The sequence below is a fragment of the Nothobranchius furzeri genome, chromosome 14, assembly GCF_043380555.1.
Source record: "Nothobranchius furzeri strain GRZ-AD chromosome 14, NfurGRZ-RIMD1, whole genome shotgun sequence".
Lineage (NCBI taxonomy): Eukaryota > Metazoa > Chordata > Actinopteri > Cyprinodontiformes > Nothobranchiidae > Nothobranchius > Nothobranchius furzeri.
In genome coordinates, this window is record NC_091754.1 from 23,894,482 (window position 1) to 23,915,151 (window position 20,670).

The 20,670-nt window shown below is 42.0% G+C and overlaps 1 protein-coding gene and 1 long non-coding RNA gene across 2 annotated transcripts; one reads left to right on the forward strand and one right to left on the reverse strand.

Annotated features, from left to right (window-relative positions):
* Positions 1-1,803: 1,803 nt before the first annotated feature.
* slc5a3b (solute carrier family 5 member 3b) lies at positions 1,804-13,174 on the reverse strand. Its single transcript, XM_015966328.3, has 2 exons — positions 12,273-13,174; positions 1,804-6,750 (listed from the first exon to the last, which is right to left on the reverse strand). Exon 2 carries the CDS (start codon positions 6,526-6,528, stop codon positions 4,396-4,398), a length of 2,133 nt encoding a protein of 710 aa, XP_015821814.1. The 5' UTR covers positions 6,529-6,750; positions 12,273-13,174; the 3' UTR covers positions 1,804-4,395.
* A 33-nt stretch (positions 13,175-13,207) lies between these two features.
* LOC107389914 (uncharacterized) lies at positions 13,208-18,633 on the forward strand. Its single transcript, XR_001573482.3, has 2 exons — positions 13,208-14,702; positions 15,232-18,633. It is a non-coding gene; the product is annotated as an uncharacterized lncRNA (long non-coding RNA).
* Positions 18,634-20,670: the final 2,037 nt, after the last annotated feature.

Below are 20,670 nucleotides of genomic sequence, written 5' to 3' on the forward strand. Positions count from 1 at the left end.
CACCATTCTCCTTCCCGGCATCTCCGTTCTGCTGACTCCAACCTCCTCTCCCCTTTCAAAACAAAACAATGCACCACGGGGGGTCGAGCCTTTGCAGCCGCTGCCCCCACACTTTGGAACTCTCTCCCACTAAACATCAGGAATGCCGTCTCAAGTCACTGCTTAAAACCCACCTCTTATATTGGCCTTCTCATAGGATCAACCCAGCATCCCCCAGTCTGTTTACTATGTTTCATTTTGTTTTATTATGTGTTTATTGCATTTTTTGTGAAGTGTCTTTGAGTGGCCTAAAAATCAATATATGAGTTTGATGTATTATTATTATTATTATTATTATTATTATTATTATTATCCTAGTGGGGTAGCGAGGAATCTGTGCCTATCTCCAGCTGTGAACGGGTGAGAGACGGGGGACACCCTGGAGAGGTCTCCAGTCCATCACAGAAATATAAACCATTCATTTAGAGACAATTTAGAGTCTCCAAAAAGCTTTTTGGTCTTCTACACTGTTACATCCCAGGTGTCTAGGGGCCTGGGTTAACATGGAGGACGCATGACACAAATGATAAGTTAACAGAGGTTTTGTTTTATTTTATTTTTTTGTAGCTTATTCTAGAAAAAAACCATAATTGAACAAAAAGGGTCTTTTTCCCCAGAGATATCAAATTTTAACCTAAACAAGCTCAAACACTAAAATGTAACACAAAAAGGAACTAACTACTCTAAAGAGAGCACAAAATCTCAAAAAGGTAATAGATTACCCATAAATCTTTTCACCGCTCAATATCAAAGTCCTAGGTGGGAGAAAACAGACCAGAGGAAAGGCAGCTCGGCACTATTGTCCCCATTTGTGAGGAGCTCCAGCAGGTCCTTTAACAATCTGTGGCTGATGAAAACATGGCACAGCTGGTGCAGGGAGGAGCAAGGGTGAGCAGACAGGCCTAGTCTGCAGGCATGCTCCTCAGATGCAGTATCAATGAGGGAAAAAATGCACAAAAAAATCAAAACACAACACAAAAGGCTCCAGCCATAACAGACACAGAAAGGTTTCGGCTAAGATTCAAACTCGGGACCATTTTGTTGCCAGGCAACAGTGATACCAACTGCACCAAGATGCAGTCCATTATCATCACACTTATTGTTAGTTAATTCATATGTAATAACAAGTTGGCTCCTTTATCAAATCTATAATAGTTTTAATTTCATATCAAAATCTCTGAACGTGCTGACTGGAGTTCATCCAGAATTTAAAAAGAATAAAACTATCAAAATCATAACGACTAAAGAAGGTTATGAGGAAAGATCTGATATTTAATATTTAATTTGATTTGATTCGCTCACATGAGAAAATGTTGTTTTGTCACTGATTAACTCAATAGTTACAGTGAAGAAGACACTGTCAGACTGAATCGGTTACATTGTTTTCCATTTATCTTACAATTCATCATTTGTTTGACGTGCAGTTTGCTTGCGGCTGCAGAGCGAGTAACTTCTCTTCCCTCACAGGCAAACCAAGGCCATTTATCACTTATGTTCAAATATTTGAATATTTGCTCTTGTTGTGTGGTTTTTGCAAATTATGTCCAAGTTTCAACATTTTACACTAATAACTTCAAAACTGACTCACAACATTTACCAGTTAATAGAATACCCATGTGTCAATTGCTGAGTTTCTCCTGCAGTTTTTGCTTCACAGGCAAGCATTGCATAGTTTTCATGATTGTTTCCATGAGGCAACTTAATCCACTCTCAACTGCGGAAAGTTAAAAGAACATTTAAAATGTAGGAGGGACTCATAAGCTACTAGTGTTGGCTTTTTGATTGGTTGAGTGTCTGCTAAAGAAGCTTGAGCTCACCCAATCTACATCTGGCTCTGAGCAGATTATAAAGCTTTACTGGGGTTTACATAATCCTGGTCAATACCATAGAGTCCAATATGAAGAAAAAACATGGAGGATTGGGATGAGGAGAGATTACTTAGTTACAGTTAAATGTTTTATTTTGTTTAAGTGATTTAGAGGGTCTTGAATGAAGGCTTATTAGTGCAAAAGAGAGAAATCACAAAGTAAACAACTAATCAGAGCTTAATGCCATTTTAAAGATAAAGATTGCAAAACTAAATAAAAAAAATCTCCTAAATCTCAAAAGTCGATCAAATTAATCGTACTTTTCTCGATAATCTTCTAACTGCCTTTTTCATCTATTTAATTTTTTCTATATTTTATTTCTGAAAATAAAGAGCGAAAAACACTATTTTTGGTCTCAACAAAAACTTTATTTGCAGTCTAAAAATAAATTCCATAAAAATAACAATATATATTTATATATATATATATATACATACTCTCTCCAAAAAAGAAAGAAAAAAAACTTTGAAATCTCTTTCACATGTACACCAATCACTTCTTAATGAACCCAGCTGATGAGTAAATATTCACACACCAACATTTTGAGTCAACACAGGACTCAAAATCCAAAAATGAAAAAAAAAAAACAGTATTTATTTCTTGCATTCTGATGAGTATGTTGTTAATGTGTGGACTTGATGGAAATAACGACCACAATCCAGGTCAGTTGCTTTAAATGCTAAATTTATCACTGACCACATGAGTGAGCTCCTCCAGCTAAGTGCTAATCCTGACACGCATCATTTCTCTTCCACATCATCAGTCTCCATTTATGCTTTTAAAAACATCACGCATGGGAAACCTGTGACATGTCATCTTCAAACAAATGTGGTATTTACTCAGAGCTCATAAGAACAAATTCTATGTCCTTTTGACTTTTTCCTCTTTTATCATTAAAGCAATGCACAGTAAGACACATTTGGTAGTTTTATCAGAATGCACTTGAAAAACGAACAGATGCTTCACTAGTAAATCACCGTCACATAGGAGACACACACTAAATGACCTAATATAACAGAAATCTAAATTATAGTTGATGCAATGAGCACTGAAATATTTGCACATGATGCTAACGTAAGGCAAAAGACTCCAAGTACCTTTTCATCATGTGAAACGAAATCAAATAAAAAGATTTTTTGTTTAAAAATGCAAGTGCATAAACGGCTGCAAGTTGGTTATGAAATGGTTGGGTATGTGCTACTACTAGTTTACCCGTTTCATTATAGATTCACTAGGATAAATACAATAAGGTTTATCTCTCACCAAATAGAATATTTACTAAGAAATCTCAATGTAACCATAGAAACACTACTTGGTGTGTGTGTGTGTGTGTGTGTGTGTGTGTGTGTGTGTGTGTGTGTGTGTGTGTGTGTGTGTGTGTGTGTGTGTGTGTGTGTGTGTGTGTGTGTGTGTGTGTGTGTGTGTGTGTGTGTGTGTGTGTGTGTGTGTGTGTGTGTGTGTGTGTGTGTGCATGCGCGCGCTCTGTCTTCTCGATCCCCTGTGAGTCGTGATGGATGGCTGCTCATACTGAGCCAGGATCCTCTGGTGGTTTTTTCCTGTTAAAAGGGAGTTTTCCTCTCCACTCTCACTAAATGCTTGCTTAGTATGAGGATTGATGACTGGTGTCAGTAACTTGGTGAAATTAGCTGGGCTCCTTATTTAGGAAACTTTTTACTGATTGGCTTAATTAACTGACCTGTATTGGAATGTTTACTATGTGAAGTGCCTTGAGACTACTCTTGTCGTGATTTGGTGATATATAAATAAACTTGAACTGAAAATAACACAAAAAACAGCCAGAAAATATATACAAAAGAAATTCAGAAGTGAAAACACAGTATTTAATCCATTGGTCATGAGTAACACTTGCTAAACACTTAATCCAAATGTAACATTTATATTTTCCCGTAGAAATAATTTTAAAAGTATTAAAAAATGTTCTGTGCTTTTGTTGCCACTTAGCTGAGCTGCAGAACCGGTGCACAGCTTTTAATACTAGTAACTTTATTAAGTGGTTCTAAATGCAAGCACATTAAACAGACCAATTCTAAACAAATCATTTCAATAGTCACTGCAAACATAACAGTACACACAACTAGTGAAGCAACTGGTGTTTCTTTTGGACCCCTTTAGAAAAATGGAGCTCTGGAAAATATTATAACCCATTTTCTCAAGCAAATATTAAAACACCTGAGGAAAATAAAGCAAATATACAGACAGCAACAATTCGAAAAACCCAAGTAAAAATTTTAAATAACAACAAAGTCATTTAGAAGTACTTTTTTATGTTAGAGAAGCTTCATTCATTTTAAAATGCTAACAATTAGCTTAGATTCCTGTTGGAGAGCTACAAAAACTACTGTAAATATCACAGATATGTTCTTTGAAACTTTCCTTTCTTTCTGTAACAGCTCTAAACCTCCAAAATGTCACCATCAAACAAAACAATGTCTCACTAAAGTTCCAGGTAGTTCAGTGCAATCTTCGGCTACAATGAGAAATAAATGAACATGAAAATGCCCACAGAGCAGACCAACACCAGGGCAATGTTGAGGAGAATTTTAACTCTGGGTGGCTCGTACAGCATCTTTGCAATGACTCTCTCATCTTCTTGTGTCACTGTCTGTGGAGCACTTGGTTCTTCTTTATACCCACAAAAACAGTCAAGTAAACGAATGCAAGGGGTTTTGTCCTCTTTCCTGTGGCAGCCTTTCTCTGCTTTATTCATCTCCATTGTTCTAAGACTGTGTTGTTCAGCAGGGGTGCTGGCAGGGGTGGTTTCTGTGCTGGGGGTTGCAGGGTCGTGATCTGTGTTTGGGACCAGAAGTTTGGCTTCGGCACCATCTAAGCACCTCTCCTTTTTGACATTGAGAGGCATCTCTTTATAGAGGCTGCCTGCACCATTGCACTGGCTCTTCTCAGCCAGTCGATACATTTCATCTCGATCCGTTGGAGGAATCTTTTTGAGCTTGCGGAGACCCACGATTGTAGTGGTACGAATCTGCTCATCACTTGGCGGAGAGGTACAGAGACTGACCACTACTGCCACCAGCCCTGAAGTCCAGAACAGCCCAGCAGCAAAATACATGTAGTGAACGTGAATGATGAAGGAGGGCCTGTCGTCTGGCTGGTCACAGGGAGGCTGACGGTAGATGAACGCTAGGATCAGTCGTAGAGTCCCGAGTGTGAAACCGGTCATTCCTCCCCAAAAGGCACCTGTTTCATTGCACCGCTTCCAGAACAAACCAAGCAGGAAAAGGGCAGCGATTGGTGGAGTTAGATAGCCAGCAACTTCCTGGATGTAGAGGTATGTCTGTCCTCCTTGCATCTCAATGATAACAGGAACCCAGGCGATGCTGATTGCCACCATAAACACAACAAACGTGCGTCCCACAATCAACAACTCTCGTTGAGAAGCCCTCTTCCGAACGGTTTGGTAGATGTCCAGGGTGAAGATGGTGCTTGCACTGTTGAAGATGGAGTCGAGGTCACTCATCAGAGCAGCAATCATAACTGCCATCATCAGACCTCTGAGTCCCACGGGCATTACTGCCATGACCAGGCGTGGGTAGGCGATATTTGAACAGCCAGCCGTAGAACCGCACACAGACATGCAGTGCTCTGGTCCGATGCAGGCAATCTCATCTGCAAACATGATGCGGGAGATCATTCCTGGAATCACTATCACAAACATGGGCAGGATCTTCAGAAACCCAGCCATGAGTGTTGAGCACTTCGCGTGAGCAATGTTCTTTGCGGCCAATACTCTCTGAACAATGACTTGGTCTGCACACCAGTACCAAATGGATGCAGGGGTCTGGCCTAGAATGAAACCTGGCCATGGGATGTCTTCGTCCAGGGGGCCGCGAAGAATACGTAGCGAGTTTGGTTTAGGCTCTATGCGACAAGAAGGTGAATAAGTGAAGTTTCCAGAAGCCATGATGGCAGTGACATTAGGAATGGCTTGCATGTACTTGGTTCTGACACCCTCTAGCCCACCCACTTTGACTAGGCTCATGATGGTTAGGGTTAGGGCTCCACCAATCATCAACACTGCCTGAAGGGTATCTGTGTAGAGCACTGCCACCAACCCACCAGTGACAGTGAGCAGAGCAGTCATACTGATGAGTAGAACAATTGAAAGATACAGATTCCACCCCAAGGACTCCTGAATGAAGAGAGCACCAGCATAGAGGTCCACAGAGAGTTTGGTAAAAATGTAAAGCAGCACAGACAGGCAAGCAAAGTAAACCTTCAGTCTGTTTCCACCAAAGCGTTTTGACAGGTAGGCTGGCATGGTGTAGACTCCTGAGTGGATGTATACAGGGACGAACACCCATCCAAGCAGCTGCAGCAGTAGAAGAGCATTGAATTCCCAAGCTCCTACTGCATAGCCGCTCGCTGCTCCCGACCCGGCTAGGCCGATGAAATGTTCGCTGCCAATGTTGCTGACGAACAGTGATGCACCTATCACTATCCACGTCATGGAGCGTCCAGCCAGGAAGTACCCGCTTACGGTGCTGCGATTGGCTTTCCACATGGCAAAAAGCCCAATGGCTAGCACCAGGACAAAATACATGGCTACCACTGCAATGTCCACTACTTCCAATCCAGTATGCATTTTGACAGATTTGGTTTGAAGCTCACAGAAAAAGAGAAATATGTGACAGTGCTCAAGGTTATGGATGGGTGCAATGGAAAGTTTTAGATTTAAGTCACTGTCAAAACAGAAACAGGAGAGGGATCCAAAGTCAAACCAAAAGAACTCAGTGAGGCATCAACACAGAGATCATTTTGGGTAAGAGGATGTCACGGGCTGTTGGGAGTGGAAACGTCAAAGTTCCTGCAAGAAAAGCAAAGAGAAACAATTCATTAGCACCTTCAGCTGAAGATGGAAAAATATTGGACATGACTGTCAGAAGCATTTTTTAAACATTTAAAGTACATTGTTCTAATTCATTAACATGTGTACTATGCAACATATGGAAACAAGAAATACTTGTAGCTTTAACACGGCTGATTTTATGGCTACAGTGTTTTTCTACCACCGCTCAGACATGGACTTAGCCTTCTTACAAATGTTCTCTTAATCTGTTTGAAAACAACTGAACTCAGGCCATGCCGGTGTTAAATCTTCAGAGAAGCGTTATGTAAGACAAGCCAAGAAAGCACAAAACTGTGCTGCCAACAGCTACACAGCTACCACACTGCTTCACAAGGAAGATGTCTGGTCTCCTGTAAAAGCTAGAAATACCACATTAAGGTGAACAAAACCAACTGCTCAGACTGCACAATGACCACACAGTACATAGTGTAAGGTTAGAAGGTTCAGACCTGTCCAACTAATTGTGTGCGTGTGTTTGTGTATGTGTGTGTAGGATTTCTATGCTAGGCCCCGATCACATGGCAGGATAATCGTGCCAGTTCTTGACACAATCTTCCCCTTCCAACAATCTTAAGAACGCACACAATTACGTTATGGCTCTAAAGATAATCTTATCAGATACTTCTACCTGGTCAGCTTAAAAGCACGTCAGGGCTTTCAAACACGTTGATACGTCAGATTTTCAAGGACAAACTAGAGTGCTGCTGTCACGTTGAGAGTAGGGGGAGGTTAAGACCCAAGATGCAGAACAACCAGACAACACGAGGCAGGAGCAATTTGTAAAAGTAAAATCCTGTTATTAGGATGGGAACTAGGGCTGCACAATATTAGGAAAACCTGCGATATCGATATTACTTGCGATAAATGAACAAATACTAAAGTTTGCAGTGTTGATGTCTGGCGTGTGACGTCTGCTCTGGGTTCAAAGCAAACAAAAACTAATGCATGAATTCCATTACAACATAACATTTTTATAGCAAAAATATGCAGCTGCACCTGCTACTGTATTAGCAGCAAAACAACAAACTGCATGCATGCAGTTTCTCAGTGACTTTAAAACATCACCTCCACCATAAAACTTTTTCTGATGCTCCAAATACAGAAAAACATCCCTTACCAGGGTTTTTAGAATAAATAAAAAAAATTCAGAAAATAAGTTTAAATGTTAAATAATAGTTAACATCACTTAAATGCAACAGCAAATTCTCTCATTGCTACTGAACATTTTCTCCACTTATGTGGTTATGATATAAAGCTGTTGCTGGTATTGGGAAGTGAACTGTGCTGGGCCAAACTAGGAGAATAATAAGATTTTCTGAGGGAAAGAGAAAAACAATTGTCTACCTTTCAGAAGAGGAACTGGCAAAAAAAACTACATGGAAAATATGTGAAAACGTTTGGTTTTAACCCCAAATTGAACGAGTTTACCTAGATCTTAAAAAGCAGCTCAGATGATGAAACTGCAACTATGATTCTGATAACAAGCTAAAATTGAACTAGCTCCTCTAAGATAACCGGCCAGCAGAGCTTCTGACTGACAGTTTATGTGCAGCAGCAAATCAACAATCCTGATTAACAAGGTTATAAAAGCTCATAAATGAAAAATCACTTTGATGTGTGGGGGAACTTTTCCAGGCCCTCTTTAGCAGGGTGGGACTGGGAGGAGAGTGCTGTAGCCTTTTAGCTGGAAGCTAACCGGGGCCTGGGGCTAACACTAGCAACATGAAGGTCACCGGCACGTGTCGGAATCAGCCCGGTAAAAATGATTAACGACACAGAGCGGACACACGTTCACGTTTGAAAGCAGCGCTGAATCCAGAAACCTCAGCACAAAGTGCGTTCGTTGCTCTGAGCCAGCATGGCGAACAAGGGAACAGCGCCACAAACTCTGTTCGGGTGTTGCTTTCCAAAAGGGTCTATGTAGGGGGCGGACGTATTACGTGAACGGAACCATCTGATTGGCCGCATATCAGAGGGACTACATTTGATTGGTCAAATAATACTTCCACGTAAAAAACAGAGCTGGTTTACAAAAAGCTGATGTATGATACGGATGGAAATGTTTGAACGAAACATTTATCGCTGTTTTTGCCGTGTTTTGCGATGGGCCTATCGCACGTCCTGTTATCGCGATGACGATAATTTTTCAATATATTGTGCAGCCCTAATGGGAACCAAAATCCAAAATGGCAGGAAGCCAAACCTAATATCTAAAACGAAAGACAAAACCAAAAGCTCACTTATGAGCAGAGACCTAGTGGGGGGTACAAAACAACACTGACAAACATCAATGGACCAACAACCACGCTGAGGCCCTGTCCGCACGTAGCCGGGGATCTGCCAAAACGTAGATATTTTTCTACGTTTTGGCCTGTCATCCACACGAAAACGGAGTTTTTTCACACAAAAATGGATCTTTTTAAAAACTCCGGCCAAAGTGAAGATCTGCGTTTTCTCCGTTTTGGGTGTCTGTGTGTGGACAGACAAAACCGGAGTTTTAAGCTCCACAACGTCACTTTCCGCGACAAAAAAAATGCTGACATCACGTGTGCGACCTGTGTTTACACTAGCCGACAGCATGGATGCCCTCAGAGCTGCGCTCGCTTTATCAATTGTCCAAGCGCTTTTTGTTTGTTTGTTTTTGCAAGCGGAATTACTGCTCCTTGCGGAAGACCACAGACGAAGGACGAGGCTAAGAACGGGGGAAGTACTGCCGCCTACAGGTCTGGCATGTCCTTAACAACGTATTTATTCGGATACGTGTGGACAGAGTTTTTTTTTTTTAAACGAGGTGGTGTGGATGCAAGTTTTTGGAGGGGCGGATATTCGTTTTTTTTTTAAACGGCTACGTGTGGACTAGGCTTGAGATGCAGACAGGGTTATATACACAAGGGCTGGGTGATTAGGGAATTGTGCACAGTGAAACCAATAAACAGAGGAGGAGCACAACGGAGCAGGGGAGGAAACCAGACCTAAAAATGGGGAAGGGAGCAAAATGAACTAGAGGGAGAAAACAGACTAGATAAAACACTTAACAGAAGACTAATGATAAAAGGTGTCTAAGGAAAAACGTGAGGGAAACCTAGAGAACCTGGAGGGGGTTGGGGACACACAGGGACGCTGAAACCTGGGGGGAACACCCAAGGGGAAAAAACCTGGAGTGGCCTGGGGAACACAAGGAGGCACATGAGGAGGGATGCAGACAAGGAGACACATAAGGTAAATCTAGAGAGGGATGGAGAACACAAGGAGACACATGAGGGAGACGCAGGACGCAGACCATGACAGCTGCCTGTTGAATGTCATGCATAACTAACGAGAAAGCAGGGGATGCAGCACGCTCCTCCTCCGCCATGTTTGTTTACAACAAAGTCACGTGCGATCATGCAAGATTTCCCATCTGACTTGGGAGTGTTCATGTGTGAAATCGTTCATGTTTAGTTTTGTCATGTTGCCACACACCACACACTGCAGACCAAAACTGTTTTATCTAGGATGTTTCATCTCCGCATATGGGGTCTCAACATTTATTAAATCATGCAGTATAAACTGGGGCTTTGTAACGATCATACCTCCAGAATGAGAAGAAAAAACCCATTCACTAAAGGTCAAGTTGCTGAACTTACTCTAAACCGTAATCTCTTTATATGCGCATAATAATCCAAATGGATGGATCACATCATATGTAATCAAATAAATACACATTAAAATGAAATAACTCATCTCCGCTTTTCTCCATCTCACACAAAAACTCAAGCTTGGATATCTGGCCTCTTCTGAAGTCTCACTCCACCATGCATGGCAGAGAATACCCCCACGCCTCCTTCTTCACAACCATTCTCTATGGCTAAACATTTCTTGAGTATTTTGTATAAAAGAAGTCTTTGTTTTTATTTTACCCTGTCATCATTGAGGCCTAGCCTCTGTGTGTTTGCCATTAAAATGTCCAAGACACTCTCTCGGACATGGTGCAGTTATTCAGTAGATGCATTTTATATTTTCAATGTGCTAAATCACATAATACAGGATTAAAACCTAATCACCATCTTCTGCACATGCCAGGACCTCATTTATGGCTCTCACTCAATCCAAAACACTCACCAACGCTGCTTTTATCATGTAAAACTGTTTTAAATTGTTGTTTTTCCTGTGAAAATCTGCATTTTTTAATTACCTGAGCACATATAACTACAATTCTATTGAATTGTCGTAATTGGGCGATAACTGGGAGTTTGCTAGAAAAGTAGACTGCACATTGATTGCACTTCTAGTAGTTGCAGTCTAGATGAAGTTCAACAGGAAAAACCAGTCAAAAACAAAGGCTTAATATATGACTGACTGAAATCTATGTGGATGATGGCCATCCTTTGAAGATGCTGAAAAAATAAGCAGTGGCTTTGATGGTCTATGTTTAATGAAAATAAGCCAACATTTGCATCCTTGCATGGAAAAACGATACAAACAACAGAATGTTTCATTATTGCAACATTAGTATTTTTCTTCAGAGTGAATTCAGGTGCAAACTCGAGCCTTTTTAGTATGAACTATTTTAGCACAGATGTATTTACATGTAAAACGTATTTTCATAACACTGATAAGAATATGGTATTATCAGTACCAGAAGCACACTAGGATCAGTCATTCAACAGGTTTAGATGCAAACAAGAGGGGTAAATCCCAATTTCAATTAGTTCCTGTCCCAGCGCTACCAGACCATGCAAAAACGTGCACCTGCTGTTTTAGATCACTTGTTCAAAATGCCTAAATTTGCGCCCAAAAAATACATCTGAATGTCTGAATGACTTGAAACCGTGTGGTATCAGTTGTACAAAGCAAATAAACTCAGAACACGCGCAGAGCGGATCACTTCAAGTGTCATTAATGAGTTTAAGGCAAGTTTAAACAAATCGAGAAGGACCAAATGCTTCATTTTGATTTCCCATAATGAAAATGGGAAGAGCTTAAAAAGTCCTGCAGGTGAAGGCTTGGTGTCGCCTTCACGAACCCATGGGAAAACGGAGAGTCAGAGTCTAGAACAATGCCGCGTTTTAATTATAATTGACCAGATGCGGATGACAACCGGAGACTGTCACCGAGGAAACAAAAGACGGAATGGGGGACGACTCCAGTCCACGAGGAACCAATCCACCTATCAGGTGGCAGGAAATTTCTAGAAGAGTCACTATTCATCCTACGGAAGGAGACGTATCATTACGAAGCTCGTGTCACTCATCTGTTCATTGTTAATTTATGTAAACTGGGCATTACACGCTAGACGGAAATACGATGTTAAATGATGTTTTTGCTAAAGAAGCTGACGTTTTTTGATACACTTACGTCAGCTGTCCGACGAGACGTTCAAACGTGGAGAGCCAAAGAAAGAAATAAGCTTTTTGTATAAAATACACCAAAATAGACCCTTGATGTTTAATTGTACATTATAATGACGAAAACTTCATAAAAGGGTTAAGGACACTTACCGGCTGCATTCATTGAAGAACCCTCAACGGTCGCGCTGAAAGCTGCCGCTCCACGCCCCTTAAACGTGTATGAGGAAGACGACTGCGAACCGGAAGAGCCGGGCGCTCCTCGATTGTTTGTTTTTCCGCAGGTTTTTCCTGGTAATGATGTAGATACTCTGAACCAGACAGACTGCTTTCTCGTCCGTATTTCTCCTTCTCTGTGATGATAATCAGACCACGATGCTTGTCCACCTCCTCCTTCTCCTTATAGGCACCCGTTTAGATCCCCGCCCACTCGTGCGGCGAACCCGTGACGTCTCGACACACAACAAACGCCCAGAAGTTGCCCTAGCTACTAACAGGTGATACACGGACTCTGTAGTGTTAACCTGCATGCTTATGTAAGTTTAAAAGAAGTGCGTTGTTTAATTAGCTGTTATTCGAACCGGGCAGTCAGGGTCTCCAAAACTAGCGCACCTCAAAATCCTGCTGCTAATTGGGGGTAATAAGGGTTATAATATGGTATAAGGCAGTAATAATAATATAATATTTATTAATGATAACAATAGGTGTTAACAATATGTGACTTTTGTTTAAACCTTTCTATTACTTTTGTATTAATTATCTATTCCGTTTTTCCCCCTTTAGTTCATTATAATTCTTGTTTTGGTGGCTGCTAAAACTGGGTAGGAACCTCTAGCTTACAGCAGGAGAGTTGTCCATCAAGTGTTGTTTCTTGGAAAAAATCCAGAAAATGTATATTAGTGCCTTTATAGTTACTAGGTGAGTTTATCTTACTATTTTTGACTTTGTGTGTGTTTTTCTGAAGCTCTATGTTTATAATAGTAATAGTCCATTATTGAAAGTTGTCATAAATCATGTGTTTTATTTTACAAAGGGATCATTTTGCTGATTTAATTCTTCCTCAAATGTTTTCAAATTAATACATTTAGTTTGATAACAAATATAACTGTGATTCACGTTCATTTTTATTCTTTATTTAAAATATATACTAAGGACATTACGATACAGCTGTCCAATCAATCTCTGTGACCTCAAATGTCAGATAAAAATGTGGTAAAATCGGATGGCTTCAAGCAAAACATCCTGCAAGGCACGGATATGCCTGTGACAGAGGGGAGGAGGGATGCAGAGTAAATTTCCACTCTCTACTCTGGGCAGATTTGTTGGAAATTTCCATTTGTTGTCAAACATCATTTCCCAGAAGGCTTTGCGTGGATTAGGTGGGTGCTCATTGGTTGAGCCACAGTTAAAGAAGTGAAACCAGGAAGTGGATTGTTTAAAACAGGTTTTGGATCAATTTTACTATACTGCTTTAGACCTGCAGGTGGTTTTGTTTGTAGAAGCTCCTTTAACATCTATCTAGTTTTATAATTTTATCATTTTTGAGGTTGTGAATGATTTTAAATGAATGTGGTGTTGAGTATATCTGTAATCTGTGCAACACTGTTTATTCATATGTTAAAGAGCAAGTCACTCCCTTCCAAAATCTTACTCCAATCCCACTTTCTGTTTGAAAAATGCAACAAATGCTGTTGCCTGGCAGACCGAGAGGGCGGAGCCACTAACAAATGCACACACACACACACACACACACACACACACACACACACACAGGCTCACAATGACATTGTGACATCATATGGTACCAACTAACGTTCTAGGGTACCTCTTAGCCAATAGCAATGGCAGATTTAAATTTGAATGCAGTGCAGATGTTTTACCTGACAATGGCACAACACTGACTGTTTTAGGCAGAAAATTAAAATTTTAACTAAAATTCACTAAAGTGCAAAACTATTTACTACACGTGTCTGCTGCATGATTAGACACGAATTTATATAGTTTATCAGGAAAAAAAGTTGATTTGGGGGTGAGTTGCTCTTTAATGAGAGAATAATTCATTTTAAACCTGTGGTGAATGGTTTACTTTATATATGGTGTAATTTATTTCAGTTGAAAAAATTGCACTTGCATTTTTAAATTTACATGAAAGGACTGTCTTCTGTGGCTGTTCACTGGCATCACTAGGCACTGTAATAATAATAATCAATTTAGAAATTACTGAAAAGGTCACTTGGTTTAATGTGAACAGAAAACCTTCTTAGTACTCAAAAAATTCAGCAAAACAGCTAAAGTGATTAAACTTTTAATTTGCTGACAGGAAAAAATACCAAGTCGGGTCTTTAGTTACTGTATAAAAGGTTCAGAATTTCATATATTACCTTTGTTTGTTAAATTTGTTGGTTTTATTTTGGTGGGAATTCAGGAAGTGGCATGCTTTTATTTTGAAGAGTCTTTCACAGTGAGGTCACTTCCAACACTAGAATTTTCCCTTTCTTTCCTTTTTGGTGGTTGTGAGACCAGTGTTCCTTCATTCACCTGCAAGTCATGTTGATGTTGTCAGCATTATGTTAATGCAAGAAAGTGAGTCACTTTACCTCTTGTCTACGGATAAGACTGCGTTATTAAGTTCCTTTGTTTAATTATGGAATATTAGTTGAGTACTGAATTACTGAAGTGTTTATGTCCAACATGTTTCTTTCCTTTTATAAACATATTTAAAATTGGTTAGCCTTGATGTTAATGACATGAGGAGTTATTTTGTTATATTTCATTTCTAGTTTTTACCTTATACTTGCTACAGTGAGTCAAGGCTGACAGTGTCACGTGAGTGAGTTATGGAGATCTTAGTTAGCAACAAGAGGGCGCTATTGTTTGAATTTCTTTGCCAGACTGTAAGTTGGTTAATTAAGATAAATGTGCTTTGCCTTATTCCCCCTTCCCGTATTGAATGAGAAGGTTCATTAGTAGTTTATTTTAAGACATATGTGACAGATGGTTAGTTCAGTGCATAGAGTGCTGATATATTGGATAATTTTATATTCTGTAAGAGAATTGGCTGTCACCGTAATTGTTTCTTATCATGATAATTTATTCATGTTTACTGTTTCAGACTGTTGTCAATGCGGTTAACGATGATCATCAACCAAGATTAAAGACTTGGATCTACATCAAAGGACGTATCTTAGCCTCTTCCTGTATTCTAACCGATACACCATATTGATAGCCGCCTCACCTGGAAAGAGCTAGCTTTAACCAAACCCTCCTTTACAATGGTCCTTCGAGCCGGATAAGGGCTATCAATATAGATCCAGATAAAGAGATGCATCCTACTGTGAGACCTAAACGGCAGATCAGCCGACCCAGCAGATTTGAGGGGCAGTTTGAAGTAAGTTACACTGGAGCTCCTCCCGGAAACAGACCTCAGTGGAATCTCCTGCCATCTCTAAGCAGAAGAATAGATCCTGAACTTCAGCACAGCCAAAGCCAACCTGCTTCATTCACTCCTCCCTCTATAAGAGAGATCCCCCACGGTACTCCCTTCCTTTCGAGACCAAGCCATCTGTGGTGTAACATAAGTAGAGATCCCTGCCTTGAACCTATAACTCCCTATTTTCAGGAATCCCCATCAGCCTTGTCTCTGCATGCAGAACTTAGAGCAACCCATGAAGAGAGAAGACAGCTGCTTCAAGCACAGAGGGAGTTGAAAGATGGTTTGAAGGAGCTGAATGAAGCGAGAACTGAAATTAAAGCCCTAATCGAAGCCACACACGCCCTGCAAATGGACATGAATCAGCTGCATCGCAACATTCCCCATCATACCCCATCACAAGGTAGCATGGACAGACCTAGGAGCCATTTTCCTACCACCGATCTGAAAGAATAAGAGGAAGAGTGGTCCGATCCTCCACCATGGCAAGAACCCGAGGACCAAAACAGTAGCTTATATGACCTCAAAGCCATGGATCAAGATTTTCAACCAATCTAGCGATCTTCCCTTTTCAAAGGTGCATCCCTTTCACACTACAAGCCTGCCCAGCTTACCCAGAATACAGCCCAGTTTGAGGCTACTGCTAAGGAGAGCGAGGTAATGCATCCTACATTTGCACCTTACCCGCCATCCTTTTACCACCCGGCTCCAACCAATGTAGACTTCTTTTCTGGAAAGCCCTCAGCTACCAAACATTCATTTACAGCTACAGGTGCCGGTCAAACACAGCAACCCCCCTGCAGAGATGATATTTCCCCTACAGTTGAGGTAGTGTATAGAGGACCTAAACCTACCATACCAAAGTTTATTCATTCAGACCCCTGCGAGTTTGCAAGACTTCGTATTGCACTCGAAAACTTGCTGACCTCTAACGCTACAGAGCTGTTCGAATTTCAAATTCTTGTGGACCATTTGAAACTAGATGAAGCTAAGCTTATTGCTGACGCTTATTTTAACTCACCCAACCCTTGCCTTACCATGACTGCTCTTCATGATAAATTTGGACAACCACATCAGCTTGCTCTAAAAAAGATAGCAAGTGTTCTTGATGGTCCTGAAATAAGGTGAGGTGATCCAATAGCCTTCCAGAAGTTCTCCCTCCAGGTGCAGTCCCTAGTAGGCCTGTTGCAAACCTTAGGCCTGGAAGGACAAGTAGAACTTAACTGTGGGTCACATGTAGCTCGACTCTTAGGCAAGCTACCTCCAGAGCAATGGGCTGACTTTCGACGGCACTAGTTCAAACAGCCTGGGAAATCCTACACCCTACATGACCTCTCTGACTGGCTCCATTATGAATCATAGTGTCAGGGCTTTGACAGCCAGACCACAGAAAAGGGTGGTAGAGAAAGAAACAGCTCAAAATATGAATGACGAACTGGTAAACAGACGGTTACAGCCCTCCATAACATTAAAGGATCTTCAAGAATTGGTTCGCTGACATCTAAGGAAAGTGCAACAAAGGGAGCAAGCAAAGGCAAAGCTTTCTGCGCTCATTGTGAGAGCACTGAGCACTATTTCAGTCAATGCAGTGATGTTGCAGAGCTCTCTAAGGAACAATTAAAGGACTGGATTCAGGAAAACAAAAGATGTTTGCAATGTGCACGACTCACTTAGCTGCACAATGCACGCTAAAGAAACCTTTTAGCCTCTGTCAAGGAAAACACCTACTGGCACTCCACGAGGTTAACACAAGAACCCAGAAAGCCAGTCAAGATGTAGCTGTGAGTGAGGAGAGCTGCCTAACCAGTTCAGCGACGGATTTCTTCTACATTGACAGACCAGGCGTTGGGAACTGTGTCATGCTGAAGGTGGTACCTGTATCCCTTAGCTCTGGAACACGATCCCTAAATACATTTGCAATACTTGATGACGGATCAGAGAGGACAATGCTACTTCCTGGTGCAGCCAAAGCTCTTGGTCTGAGAGGCACACTAGAGAACCTTCCTCTACGTACAGTACGTCAGGATATTCAGTTATTGCAAGGTCATACTGTGTCCTTCAGACTCTCTTCAGCTACTGAACCTAGTTGCAGCTTCCAGATTGATGGGGCGTTTACCTCTAATCGACTGAACTTAGCTCACCACACATACCCTGTTGAACAACTTCAAAGGAAGTTTGGACACCTGCATGGGATTCCAGTACCTGCTCTAAAGGATGCTAAGCCACTGCTCCTCATTGGTTCAGACCAGCCTCATCTGATAACCCCTACTGAACCAGTCAGGCTTGGCCCACCTGGCAGTCCAGCAGCAGTTCACACCAAACCTGGGTGGACACTCCCAAGGACCTAGTACTTCCATGGGGCAGCTCTCTAATTCCGCCCTTTGTCTGTACACCTCTTCCAGAGCTGAATAATTATTTACACACATGGAGAGACTTTGGCAAGTGGACATTGTACAATACAGATCTGAGAAATCTGTAACACGATCAAAGCAAGACCATCAGGCTGTAGCACTGCTCAAGACTAAGACAGTTTGTACCATGGTGGATGGAGTTCTCAGGTACGTTACACCCCTCCTCCTTCATGACCACATGCCACTCATGCAGGCACCAAAGGAATCCATCATGCCTTTGCTTCGAAGTACCGAGAGACGGCTCCTGAAAGAGAACAGTTGAGCAGAGGCCTATAGGACTGAAATGCAGAAACTAATTGACGCTGGTGCTAGGAGGTTTCTGAAGACAAACTGTTGGGTATTTTTATAATTGTACCTTTTTGAGGCCTAAAAGCTGCCCAATTTGTGTTATTAACACTTCTTGAATTTCTGTGTTTGCCAACTGGTTCATGAAAAGTTGAGCAGAGAAGCTCATTTGCAGTCAAGGATGTTGATTGTGGATTTCCAGGATGTTGATTGTGGATTTCCAAAGAAACCTTTGTACCTCTGTAACCTGAGAAGGCCCCGCCTTCTCCATCCTTTGCTGAATAAAGCCCCTGACGATCTGAGAACACATGGGAGTGATGTGGGGAAGCCTCGGAGGAGGGTCCTCTGCGTTAACTCTCCATATTTTGGGGACTCAGGGTAAAATGTCTTCCTTGTTCTCATGAGTGTTTATTTCAGGTTCCAGGGTTATGGAGAATAAATATTACCCAACATTTTGGTGGAGATGCGGGTAGGCAGAGTGGGGGCTGAAGGCTGAGGCTGGAGCAGACTGGGGGCTGGGATTTCTGCGGCCAGCTTCTCACATGTTGATTCGTGCTCATGGACATTACGAATGATTAATCTACTCTCTCTCTATGTGTGTGTGTCGTCCTTTAAGGTTATATGGGATAAATGAAAAATTACCTATCAGAAACTATCAAAGGAGAGCTAGTACATCCCCCACCATCTCGTCACCCACAATGGGAAGAATCGTATCGTTTTCAACTGCTCACACAAATACCTAGGACAGTCTCGTAACCAGTTCCTACTACCTGGCCCAAGACTCGGAGCTTCTTTGTTGGGAGTCTTATTGAGATTCTGAGAGCGTCCAATAGCTGTCAGTGGAGACATTAAGGGAATTTTTCATCAGGTCCGTCTCATACCTGAAGATCGTCCCTTACTGAGATTCTTGTGGCAAGATCTGAAGGTAGATGAGCCCCCAAAGACCTTCGAGTGGCAAGTCCTACCCTTTGGGACAACCTATAGCCCATGTTGCGCTACGTACGCTTTGCAGCGTCATGTAACAGACCATACTCAGCCAGGGGAAGACCTACGTGATTCCATTGAGAAATGTTTTCATGTAGACAACTGCTTACAGAGTGTTGGCTCATCCGAAGAAGCAAAGTCTCTTGTGGATAGGTTTAGGAACATCCTGGCAACTGGAGGTTTTGAACTGTGACAGTGGGCTTGCAATCATCCAGAAGTTCTCAGTCACCTGCCTCCTGAAGTTAGATCAGAAAGCTTGGACTTGTGGCTAGCAGAGGATAAATCCAGTCCAATGGAAACAACAATTGAACTTAGCTGGGATTGGAAGTCAGACTCACTGGGTTATAAACACAGGCCAGTGTCCTACGACAAGCCCACCCTGAGAAATATTTACAGAGTCTTGGCTTCACAGTATGATCCTCTGGGTTATCTGTTGCCTTTCACTAATCAAGCTAAACTTGTCCTCAGGCAGTTGTGGGATAAGCAACATGGCTGGGATGATACAAACCTACCTTCTAAACTCCTTCAAGCTTGGACTGTATGGGAAGAAGAGCTTAAGTTCTTATCCCACGTAACGTTCCCACACGCCTATGTGCCGTGCAATGTCCATCCAGCAGAGGTCAGCCAAGAGGTGCATATTTTTGCAGATGAATCAGAGCAGGCAGCACAGTGGCGTACATGAGGACTGAGGGTGCCCATGGACGGGTACAAGTTACATTCATCATGGCTCGTTCGAGAGTAGCCCCCAAATAACCCCTGTCCATTCCACGGCTCGAGCTCTGTGCAGCTTTGGTGGCAGCCCAACTTGCAAGTGTCCTGAATATGGAGCTCACAGTGGTGGTTAAGCGAACTGTTCTATGGTCAGACTCTACCATACATGAGGACTGAGGGTGCCCATGGACGGGTACAAGTTACATTCATCATGGCTCGTTCGAGAGTAGCCCCCAAATAACCCCTGTCCATTCCATGGCTCGAGCTCTGTGCAGCTTTGGTGGCAGCCCAACTTGCAAGTGTCCTGAATAAGGAGCTCACAGTGGTGGTTAAGCGAACTGTTCTATGGTCAGACTCTACCACCGTTCTTATCTGGTTGAACTCCCAGTCATGCCGTTATAAGATCTTCGTTGGGGCTAGAGTTGCAGAAATCCAGAAACTGATGGAGAACTGTACCTGGTGCTATGTGAACACTGCAAGTAACCCAGCTGATGATCTAACGAGAGGGAAGACTATCAGAGAACTTATAGAACCAAACCGGTGGTCCGACGGACCCTCATTCCTCCTTCAGGGTTCTGACCAGTGGCCAGCAAAGCCCAGCCCTGCACCAAATGAAGACAAATCTGAGCTCCGGAAATCTGTCTTCTGTGGCACATTGAATACTTCATCGACCCCTACATGTGCAGAAGACAACGTTTACAAAACTTGGCAAGAACTCTTGGAGGAAACA